At 33.5% G+C, this 12983-nt stretch overlaps 1 protein-coding gene across 1 annotated transcript in view; it reads right to left on the bottom strand.

Annotated features, from left to right (window-relative positions):
* LOC128162160 (uncharacterized) overlaps nt 1-9330 on the bottom strand; it is a 32172-nt gene extending 22842 nt beyond the window's left edge. Inside the window, exons 1-4 of the mRNA XM_052825350.1 lie at nt 9201-9330; nt 4455-4644; nt 3092-3202; nt 2887-2944 (exon numbers count right to left, since the gene is read on the bottom strand). Of these exons, the coding sequence (XP_052681310.1) occupies nt 2887-2944; nt 3092-3202; nt 4455-4644; nt 9201-9275 (434 nt within the window). The 5' untranslated portion in view covers nt 9276-9330. The remainder of the gene's footprint in view (nt 1-2886; nt 2945-3091; nt 3203-4454; nt 4645-9200) is intronic.
* Between the last annotated feature and the right edge of the window lie 3653 nt (nt 9331-12983).

Here is a 12983-nt window from a genome sequence, read left to right on the forward strand (position 1 = left end):
CCCCACGGCTAAATTAGAAATACGAGAGACCCTGTCTTAAGATCAATTTGTGGATGCTCTGGTAGATTCTGACATGCGAATCCAGATAACACAATCGCGTCCCACAAACCTCAATGAAGCTGTTAAGTTAGCTGTTGAGTTAGAAGCATTCAACAGGGCGGAACATAGGAGCCATTTAAGAACCACAGTGACTGAAACAGTAAACGAGGTACAAAGTTCAAACGAGAGTGATCTAGCGTCGATGATCAAAGACCTCACTAGCAAGTTTGATAAGCTCCAAAGATATGTAGACGAAATCTGACAAAGAAAACCCTCGTCTTTGGCAGCAAGTGACGATAGAAGGGAGCATACAAAGAGAAAAGTCATAAAGTGTTATTACTGTCACAAGCCTGGACACATGCGCAAAGACTGCTTTGCACTAAAGAATCGATAGTCGAATGCTGGGAATTTTAAACAGCATGAGGAAAAGCAAAAAAAAGCAAGTGGTTCAGTAGGCGCCAATACGTTTGGTGTGGAAGCCGAAATGTTTCTACGGTCCAGACTTCAAGGCATTGAAGTAAACATACTGGTTGATACGGTGCTACTCTAACACTTGTTTCCTCAGCAATGTCCCAAAAAATTGCTCTTGACCGCATGCCTGCTCTAGAGCTTATGCAGAAGAATGTACTAGTTGCAGGTGGGAAAATGTTAAATGTGTCTGGAAAGGGAACGTTTGTTTAAGAGATCGACAATTTTTTCTGTAATGTCACATCCGCTGTAGCTGAATTAACAGTCGATGGTATTCTTTGCCTAGACTTCCTAACAGAGTATCGTTGGGTGGTCGATGTGCCGAACCAAGAACTTTGTATTGAAAAGTTTTAATAAATTTCACATGGAGAAGAAAGGTCATTTTGGTTGCTTTAGGGTTGTGAATATGAACCAAGTTACGATCCCTGCAAATCAAGAGGTTATTGTGCCTGGTAAGATTTGTGTACCTAAAGGCGAATGTCTCTACAATTGTGATGGCATTATTGAACCTGTGGATAGAGATAGAAACGACTTACCAGCAATTGTTGGACAAACATTAGTACAGAGTGCTAACATAGTACCTGTAAGATTGATGAACCCCTCTGACGAATCATGCTTAGTCAGAAAAGGAACGCTCTTGGCTCAGATAACTCCTGTTGAACATGTTGGTATCGTACACAAAAGTGCCACACAGTCCTCAGGCCTTGATGATCAGTTGAAGAGTTTGTTAGTTCGTTGCAGTGAGGACTTGTCAGACCAACAGAAAGAAGCTGTGTGGAGTCTTCTAAGAGAATACAATCATTTGTTCGCAAAGGACAACTCTGAGCTTTGTTCTACCAATGTTGTAGAACATGAGATAAATGTTGGTAATGCGAAACCAATATAAGAGCCTTTGCGTCGGCTCCCATATCACTCAGCTGATACCGTAGATGAGCATGTGCAAGAAATGCTCAGGGATGGAATCATTGAGTCGTCGTCTAGCCCATGGGCAGTTGGAGTAGTTTTAGTACGTAAGAAGAATGGTTCCACACGCTTCAGTGTTGACTATCGGAAGCTCAACAAAGGGACAATACAAGATGCGTACCCACTTCCCAGGATCGACGAGTCATTGGATATCAGTAGTATTGCAGATACCCTTGTTACTGAGAATTAACCTGGTAAAGGCTCAACAGGTAACACGAAGACCTTGTGCTTGGGCACTTGGTTTGGGTCACAGTTTTAAGATATAATTGAGACAGTGCTCGGTTTCATCCATAGCCTGGTCCAGGAAGACCAAGATCTTGTAAATACGTTGCGTCAATCTGTTTTGTTCTCCGAGGTCTGATTCTACGCAGACCCTTATCCAATAGTAACGTCAGACAGATAGTCTACCCCCTACACGTTACACTTCTTTTTGAGATAAAGGTAATTAACGTTTAGGACTTTTCACCCCTAAAATCCCTTAAATACGAAATACATAAGAATTTGTTTTATAATGTATGGTTTAATAAATGTAAGATGAACATATTTGCTTCTATAACATATTACAAAAATTTCTCAATAAAGTGATATAAAAGAAAGATTTAGACCTTTTGTGGCCTCTAATTTGAGGAACCAGCCCCTTTTTCTTGATATCAAATTAAAGGTCTTGTAATATTAAACACAATAATTGTTTACAAGTATTCAGGAATTGTAAACCGTTTTAGAGATATCTGGGACAGAAAGGTTCAGGGGCTGAGCCCGTATCTCCTAATCGGGGCTGTTTATCGAAATGTATCGTTTGAAACGGAAGACCTTAAAAGAAATAGAGAAATATGACTAAGAGTTGTTTACTAAATGACTTATGTTTCCAAGTTAAGAACATGAGTTAGATTAAGAAATATTACAACGAATAAAACGATGTGAAAAAAAACTTGACAACGGACTTTAGTGAGGCAATTTATATAGACTAATGCAATAGCAATGTTAGGAAAAACATATGCATTGACACCCCGACGCCATGCATATATGTTTTTTAAAAAAAAACGACTATTGTTGTTTTGTGGCAATTATTACAATTTCAATCAAATCATACATCTCAAATGATTATCTTTACAACTTGACATAAAAGCTGGTTTCTGGAGCTTTTTTTTTTATAACTCAAAATTAATTATAATGCAGTTTAAGATAAGACACCGATGTGGGATTTGGTGTAGAAGCTTTTTACTACTTTAGCCCATAAAAAGTGTTTCACTGAAATGCTTATGAAGATATCGCTTGGAAACACAATGACAAACGGGCAGACAGACCCCAATTTATATCGTCCACTTTCAATGAAAATATTTTAACTTTATTGGTGCTAAAGTATTGCTTACAAATGACATGCATTGTAATTACAAGACAAGAATATTGCTTGCTTACCTTGTACAAGATGGTTCGGCCAAAAAACATCCATTTGTAATAGATGTACAATCTGGGTCTATGAAAGATAAAAGTGTATCAGCTGAACGTGGATTTCGGATAAAGAAATGAAAAGATTAAATGGAAGAAATAAATTTTATTTTGTCGTTTCAGTACATATACATCTATTTAAATTCACGTGCCGAGTGCAAACATTCGTACTTACATTCGAACAATTTACTGGATATAAAAGCTTTAGTTGGACACCCAGAACGAAAACCACTGCAGTTATATGAATTAACTTTTGATAAGCGCTTGACTAAATACAAACAAATATCTGAAATTAAAAACAAACCATATGTACACATTGTTAATCAATTATATCTTATAAAATATATGATATAACATAACTGGTCGAAGTTTACGCTTTATAAACCTCGAAGTTAAGATATAAAAAAAATCCGCACATTATTTGAAAAGAAAAACTTTACTTTGTAAAAATTTATATGTAACGTCAAGCGGATAAATACGCTTCTTGCGCAGGTCATATTGTGACGAAGGCAAGTACGTTATGCTATACGATATGTATGATTTGTTTAGTTAATCTAAACAAGCATTCTGAAGGTATTGCATGGGCAATACCCGTCCCCTTCCGGTTTGTATCATTCTATGAAAGCTTCGAGGCATTTATCTATTTCAAAACTATTATAAACGAGATGCTATGCTTTAATCAGAGGAAATTAAAACTACATAGTTGATAAAAAATGTGTGTAAAATGATACTCTTTATTTTATCTCCTGTAATTTTAACAGTCCATTAAGTATTTGCTTGTGGAAATTTGTGAAAACAATGCACTGTTATGTAGAATATCATTTCTTACCGTCTTCTGTACCCCGATTCAATAGATTAACCGATAACGAATCCGATTGTAATAATACAAGAAACCCTGTCGATTAAATTTACAACACAGTGCTTGACACTTTTTTACAGAACTTATTTGTTTGTTAGAAACAATAAAAGGAATGGTACAAGTAATGCACGATATTATTACTGACTACATACTTTCCTCGTTTATTCAATACACACCGAACCCGAACAATAAAAGATTGGGATATAAAATATTAATTTTCTTGAAAACCAGACGCTACAAAAGTGTAAACTTGATCTGTAGTTTGACATTTTGAAGCTGTTCAGCAAATTTCTTATTTTTCCTCAAACGCATAAAGAAAAAAAAGTGTGGAAAACTGAAGTGGGACAGACAGACGGACGGACAAACATACAGACGCAGAGAAAAGCTATAGTCCCCCCGTTGAAACCGGTAGGGGACTATTAAGGCGTTATAACCAGAATTTATTTATCAGAATTAAGTTTACATCGTTACATCGATCAATTTAAAAAAAATATCGCATTCAATGTAATTTATTCATTGTGTTCATATCACCTTTTTTTCAGTTTTCATTTGAAAGTTTGCATTACAAGAAACAAGGGTTAAATTTTACCAACTTTTGCATTCTCTCTCATCTTTCCCTTTAAAAATATTTTTTTATATTATTTCCTATCCTGTTTGCATAAATAAAAACAATATTTACTTTCCTCTATCCATATGAAATGATGTATGTAACAGAACTCCAACAGCTTAGTAAGTTCTCTGTTCGGAATACACATGTATCCATTATTCTCAGTACAGTTAATTGCAGATGACCTGGCGTTCCACTCCGTTTGATTTCTTGGACAGACTTCTGTTGAGTAGACTGGAAACTCGTACCCATTTAACTTTTTCTGAAAGTAATCATTTTGACCTTACGACCATAGCGATATGTACATTTCCTCTCCTCCCTCCCACGTTATATACCTCCCAGTGTTTACTCTCCTTTTTCATAAATCATCCTTACGACATATTTCTGATCTTATTTATACCAATAGTCCTTACCTAAATCAAACATTTGTTAAAAATAATACCCTTCCCTAAATATATATATATATATATATATATATATATATATATATATATATATATATATATATATATATATATATATATATATATATATATATATATAATTTATCAATGTCGCTAACAGCTAACCGAAAAACACTAATGGGAATAATTGAAATATATTAAACATAACGTATAAAGAAGCTACATTTTTGGACATCATATCTTTAGATCTAAGTTGGATCAAATGACTAATCTTATTATTCTAGGCTTCAATGAATTAAAGATAACAAAATTGTAAAATGGGCTGTTAATAGTTAACTGTGACCTTGAAATAAAGTATGCTAACATAGTAAAATAACTAAACGTAGCTTTGTATCTCTTGTGAAGAAATTTTTTAAAATATTTTTCCATAGCAACTACAATGTTGAACTTTGAACCCCTCTCAAGGCTCCAGTATTGGCAAGGGGGTCGCGGTTTAAACAATGAGGATGCTTGTATTGTAAATTTACAAATAATAGCTTTGTTGTTTTTTTACAAGAAGATAGTAAAAAACAACCCCTATATATCTCAATGTTGTACTTAGAACCCCTTTTGGGGTTCTAATATTGGCTTGGTGTCACTGTTTATTAATGCACAGTAACATTACAAATTGAAGCTTCTAATTTTTAAGAAAAAAGGATTTCTCAACAATTTCCTTATATATTTCTAAGTCAACTTCGAACTGGGGACCAAGTATTGGTCTGGGGTTTATGGTTTTAACAATTTCGAATATACACTATTTGAAGATGATTGCATATCTATTTCACAAATAGCTTTGTTGTTCTTTTAGAAGATATAAAAACATTTTCCCTATATGTTTCTATGTATTAAACTTTGAACCCCTCCTGGGGCCCCAGTATTGGTCTGGGGTCACGGTTTTAACAATTTAAAATATGAACTATCTTAGAATGCATGCGTAGTAATATTAAAAATTGAACAACTGTAGTTTTTTTTTTTTTAGAAAAAGGAGTTTTAAACATTTTCCTTAAATATTTCTATATGTTAAACTTTCAACCCCACCAGGGGCCCCAGTGTTCGTATTAGGGGCCACAATTTAAACAATTTGGAATCTTCACTATCTGAGATGCTTTCGTAGAAATTTTTCACAAATTGAAGCATTGTTGTTTTTTTTAAAGAGGCTTTTAAAACATTTTTCTTATATATTTCTATGTTAAACTTTTAACCCCTCTGAGGATCAAGGTTTTTACATATCAGAATTGTCACTATATAAGAATGCTTGCATAGTAATCTCACAAATTATAACATTGTGCAAATTATAACATTGTGGTTCTTGGATCTATAATTTTTTTTTAATTCCCTATATAGTACTATTTTTAACTTTGAATCCTCCTTGGGCCCCAGTATTGGTTTGGGGTCACGATTTTAACTATTTTGAATCTACATTATTTTAGGTTGCATGCATAGTAATTTAACAAATTTTAGTATTGTAGTTCTTGAGAAGAAGATTTTCAAACATCGTCCCTTTATATTTCTATTTCAAACTTTAAAACCCTCGTGGGCCGAAGTATTAGTCCGGGGGGGGGGGGGGGGGGGGGTCACGATTTTGACCATTTAGAATCTTCACCACATATACAAGCTTTAGTGTAAATAATGGCATTATGGTGGGGTGGTTTTTTTGGAAGATTTTTAAGACACTCACCGTATTTACACTGTTTCGTAACTATCTCCCTCTTAAAAAGGATCACGCTCTTTATTTTAATCATTAAGAATCCCCTTTCCATGAATATGATTTGTACCAAGTTTGGTTTACTTTTATAAAAAAAATTACATTTTGAAGTTCAAATTGGAAATGACTGAATATTGTTTCATATATTGCATATATAAAAAACTATTCATATTAGTAGTGTATATATACTACATGTATATATGCATAAACACTTTTTTATTATTATTCTAAAACACACATAATAACATTGTTTTCAATCTCATAAAGATGTATAACAAAATTTAGTAACTTATTTATAACTGAAATGTGCAATTATACAAATACAAGTATCAAAAACATCTTTATTGCACTGATTTTTTTTTTTACTTTTTTTAATCTTTTAGTTGGAGATAATCTGTTTAAATTAATACCAACAGAAAATTGCACATTAAATTTCAAAAATACAAAATTTGTTACAAGTGCCTTTCAAATAATAATTCAAAAAAGTACTCATCACTATGCTACATTATTTATCTAGAAAAAGGGGATAGAGGATAAAAGTCTATCTTTGTTGGCACACTTAGCGTTAGTTAGATGAAGTAGAATTTTTAGAAAGTCGATAAGGTATAGATTTGAAATGGTTTGTTTCTGCTGAGTAAATATGTATGCAATAGCTATCAGACTGAACAGAAAATAGCTATACTCAAGCTATCATAGAGAGAACAGAAAATAGCTATTCTCCAGCTGTCATAGAGACAGTCGAAAATAGCTATACTCCAGCTGTCATAGAGACAGCAGAAAATAGCTATACTCCAGCTATCATAGAGACAGCAGAAAATAGCTATACTCCAGCTATCATAGAGACAGCAGAAAATAGCTATACTCCAGCTGTCATAGAGACAGCAGAAAATAGCTATACTCCAGCTATCATAGAGACAGCAGAAAATAGCTATACTCCAGCTATCATAGAGACAGCACAGTCACTGAATTAGGAGGGCTGGATGGTGGTGGCCATTTTTAGACAAAATAAATCGCCTTAAGAAGAAGAACTCTGTATAAAAATAGAGAAAAAGATTTAAAGGACTATATATGGTTTAAGCCTAAAATGGCCCCCTAAAATGAACAATGTCATTTTACTATAATTCTCTGTTTTATTTGTACAAATATACATTTGAAGTTTTTTCATAATTTTCATTTTGATTTTAGTGCCCACAATTTAAAAATATGACATCATAAATTTTACCTTTTCCCGCCATTTTCGCATTTTTAGCATAACACGGCTTGTTTTGAGGCAGTTTTTCTTTAAGGAAACAATTAGCGACTACTTGAACAAACAAAATATTTTCACCAAAAGTGTATCTTAACAATACTTATAAGTGACAAAAAGTTCTTTCTTGTTTAAAGAGTCGCTCTATATTTCCCATTCGAAAAAAGATAAGAAAAATGTCAATTTTTGGTTGTTTTTGATTGAATTATATAAATAGCGTCACTTCTGATGTCATACACTGCCAGTGAGTGCATATAAATCAAATAAATAGGTGAAAAACATATTTCATGTCAAGCCTTTTATACAATAACACCACAAATTAATGTACCTGAATCATTTTAAAAATAGCGAATTTTGGGGGCCAAATTTGACTAATATCATATATAGTTCTTTGGCCCAGTGGTTTTAGAGAAGTAGTCAAAAATGTGAAAAGTTTACAGACAGATAGACAGACAGACGACGGAAAACAAGGGATCAGAAAACTCACTTAAAACTTCGGTTCAGTGAGTAAAAGCAATTTTTATATTTCGCCTGTTTGACTTTTTTCTTCTTTAGTACCATGTTATATTTTATTATACGGCCGTTTTCTGATTTGAGAAAATATTAGCAGGTATAGTGAGCTATCTTAATGGCTAAATACGTAAGAAATGTTTCAATACACTAAAAAACAAAAATACTGTCCCAAAAAAAGGAGAACTGTCAACGAATAAAATAGGTATATCAATTAAAAAGTGTTCAGACCTAAAGAGACGAAAACAAGTATTACTGAACAATGTCGAAACGCCCTAATAACCTGGTGATTAGCTGTTCATATTTGAACCTGTTATCCCGATGTCGACTTGTGATCGATTTAATAGGTTTGGAATATTTGTAAGTGATTTCACACTATGAACATCTAAATCACAAACGGTGGGGATTTCGATCTTCATTTTAATTTTACACATGGTTAGCCGTAAAAAGAATAACAGGAAGTTGACTACTCCACAGGTAGTTTGACTGCAATAAGTGTACACTATACAACTTTCCTGAGCTGTGAAAATTGAACAGGTAGTCATAGATGACATTTAAAATATTTGTTATTTGCACGTGCATGAACATGCCTATTAATAGGTTGGTGGAATTCAAATAAATTACATTTATATGTATAGTGTCGGTCTCAATTTTTTAAATTAAACACACTAAATACAACGAGGATAATATGGATAAATATTATACAGATATATATTTACCGAGTTTTCTTATGTTAAAAAATAGTTTTACTTCTTGAGTACAATCAATGTATAGTATTTCAAAATTCAAGGTGAGGGGGGCCCACGCGTTTTTCTTATCGGCCATTATGGAGCTGATTTTAAACCATGTAACTTGTTCCCAACTTCTGTTTGATGACACCCGAAACCACCCTTATTATATATTTTTATACTTACACCATTGGAGCAAAGGATACTCGACACCAGGAATGTTTCCAGTAAAACAAAACAGAATATCACATGCACTCCCATGAATATCCCTGACGAAAATAAAAGATTAAATCACTACAAAGTTCTAATCCTTTGAACTCTGACCTTTCGGTTTGGTTCGCATAAGGTATGATAAGGTAGATAATTTATGGAGAGTCATCACTTCCAAAATTGTTACAAAACTGCCCGTATTTTTGTCGTTAATTATCCCCTCGCGCAACTTGTTGCGAAGGGGATATAGCATCGCTACCGGGCGTGTGTGTGTTCGTATGTGTGTATGTATGTATGTGTGTGTGCACTCCATTTCAATTTTCTAGTAAATTAATAAAAAACCTTCCAATAGAATTTCGTCAACCTTTGCACAAATATGCCTCATTGTAAAAGATTAAAACGAATGCAATGTCATATTAATTGGTCAAATTTTTATGCAAAAACTTAGATAAAATTACACCATTGTAAAGGAGGGGGGGGGGGCATACATTATGACAAAATATTTATCATAGATTGCACAGTTCTGTAAAATAACAAATAAAAAATGCATGTGCCTTTCCAAACCAATAAAACTATTACAAATTATTATTTCATTAAATCAATGTCATAATCAATTTTGTGAGTAAGAGTTATCAATCTTCCGCTTCACTTCGGTGGCAGGGGATAGTTTTGAAGGAAAGACCCGGTCAAAATTTTGAAATAAAGGGAGAACCTGGGGTTTGACTGGTTATTTGAGGGGTATAAATTGGTAGAATATTTATTGCATTCATTTTGTGGATAGAGGAGCTCATGTCAATATCATTGGTATATGACACTTTTAAACCGTAACGGCCAAGTGCGCCTTTTGACGCATTTTTATGCGCGCTGAGAGAAAACTGCATGCTGATATGATGTACAAACATGGAATACAATAAAAAGATTGATATATTTGAAAACTAGAGAAAAAAAGGATTTTTTTTAAACAGAAATTTTTTTGTGTAAGGTCATCTTAATTTGATAGAAATATGCACGTACATGCAAAAAAGCAGTCAAACGTTATGAAATATGTCCAGTTTGGGCTGATTTATAATTAACCAAACTTAATTTTCTATGCAAATTTTCTTGTTGAAGTTAACATATATAAAACATTCAAGATTTTTCCTACAATTTTCGTATCGGACATGAGTTTGAATGAATAAAAATAAAAAAGATATCCGCGAATTAAAATCGGTTGTTCCGAACGTGGGAAATAGATAACGTTACCTATAAAAAAGCGTGTTCAAAAGAAAATGAAAGGAAATGGATTAGCTTTGACAAAGCTTTATAAAAAGAAAAAAGAAAGACTAGGCTACAAATAACCTAAGAAACAAAATCCTATTCCCGACAGGTTCGGCAAGGTTCAAGTTTCTAAAAATAAAATTTCACGTCACATGTGGGTTGTATCGCATAGCCCCCTAACTCCGTCACTTTCGGGAACTCCTCGCCGTTTGAAATCAAGTACGATTATGACGTCATTTTTTACATATCAAAAATCTTTAATCAAATGTCAACAATTTGCAACGGTTAAATTTAAGAATGTGTCAAAAAATAACAGAATTAAACCTTATTCATTTTTTATGCACCATTAATTGTGTGAAATCAGCGAAAACTTTTTCACGGGTGCACTAAAATATCGATATTTCTGACATGGGGGCCCATTTGATCTTTTACGGTGGTCATTTTTAGAGAGGTCAAGATGAAACATTTCACATATAATACATTTTTGATTAAGGTAATTAATACTTTTTTTAGTCCGCAATAGCCTTTATGCACTACTCTTGATGATAACGTCAAATCGCTCATGCATATACTTTTGCCTTATACAGGGTATAGATAAATCCGGTATATCGCTATTTAGAATATGCTACATTTCTAGAAATGTAATAAATAAATAATATAATAAGTAATATATTAATTAATGATATAAAATATTTTGAATATAAAAGGGCATAAATCAAACGGCATCCATACATTCTGAAAAGGTCATTGTGATTGTTGTTACATGGACCCACTTTTTATTCTGGCGATCATTTCATTTCGATGAAATTAAATACAATTTAAATTACATGAACCATTTTTACTTATCATAACTTGGTCTAGATACAAATGGAGTTTTAACTAAATTGTTAATGTGTCTTCATTCCCTGCCATATTATAGAGCATGTGGGTGACGGAGTTGGGTTCATAAGATATAATAAGCACGCGTGGTAAACGTCATATTCAGAGGGCTTATTTGAATAAAAATAAAAATATTTTTGCTAATAATTTTAAAAATTATAATGTTTCAGATTATATTTAGTGATTGCAAATGATAAAACCCCCAAAAAATAATTTACAGAGAAACGCGGGAGGTTTTCTGCTTATGGTGACGGAGTTTGGGTACTTGTGGATATAGCAACAATGTAAACAGCGCAGAAAATTAAAATGGCTTCCTGTGACGGCGAAAGTGAGAGTGATTCATCCGACGACGATTTATACAGCAGTTCTGCCGGTTCAGACATTTACATTGATGATCCTATAGATTCTTTTTCATCTGATACGGATGACGATGATGATCCGAACTCCCAGTCATCCCTAGAGACTTTCTCTAGTTAGATCAGCGATTCAGAGGGTCCCGGTTTTTGGTCCAGCGAATTGCACCCTGTGTCAATCGCACCGTTCTCAGAGGAAACCGGTCCAAGTCACGATTTGACGCCGAATGACAATATTTTGAAGTACTTCTATTTGATGTTATCAGAGGATTTCTTCTAGAGAGTCTCCATTGAAACCAACAGGTACGCTGCTCAGGAGTTCGAGAAAAGAGGTCACCGTGACGCGGATTGGATTGACACTTCTCCTGAGGAAATCAAGGCGTATTTTGGCCTTCACATCCTTATGGGCACCAACCAGCTTCCAAGTGTAGACATGTTCTGGTCTCAAAACAAGTTCTTAGGTACAGTATAAATTGTTAAGCTTAATGAATTCGAGCTGGTTAATTATTATGTTAATAAACACGCATGCTAGGGGTACCTGTAATATGTTCTGCAGATTAGCAGGTGCGTGTTGAACAAATTACTTCTCATGCGATTTTTAGTGCAATACAAAAAACCAAGGTGATAATATTAGAATCTGGATTTAATTAATATTAACAGTATGATTATATGTTTTGATGTTTTAATTAATTTTATAAGTTTATATTATATAAGAAACACTCTCCTCCAAATAAAAAACAGCTAGGCTGTATCTAAAATGTATCAACTAAGTCGGTTATTCTAATTGAATAATTTTCTTTTCAATGCTAGTAAATATTGCATGGTTATAGTTATTATAAATAAATACTCTTTTGTTTGAGATCATTTGAATCTTAAATCTAAGACTATATATATCTATGTTGTAGGAAACCAAGGATTCAAAAACACTATGAGTAGGAGCTGTTTCCGGAGATTGACTGAGTATCTACACTTGAATGACAATACAACTCAATGCCCTGTGGGATCTCCTGAGCATGACTGGTAAATAAAACTTAAAAAATTTAGAATACAGTTAACATAAAATGCATTATCATCCGTGTTAAAAATGTAAAAACGTCATCATTTCAGTATTGAATCATTAGTTTTTGAAAGATAAAGTCTCATAACTGCAATTGTGTGTGTATACAAATTGAGTAACGCCAGTTAGCGAGTACTGAAAATTTGTATGCACACATCGCTGCAGTTATGAGACTGTCTTTCAAAAAACAATGATTCAATACTTATATACGGT

This window comes from Crassostrea angulata, chromosome 9 (genome assembly GCF_025612915.1).
Source record: "Crassostrea angulata isolate pt1a10 chromosome 9, ASM2561291v2, whole genome shotgun sequence".
Classification (NCBI taxonomy): domain Eukaryota; kingdom Metazoa; phylum Mollusca; class Bivalvia; order Ostreida; family Ostreidae; genus Magallana; species Magallana angulata.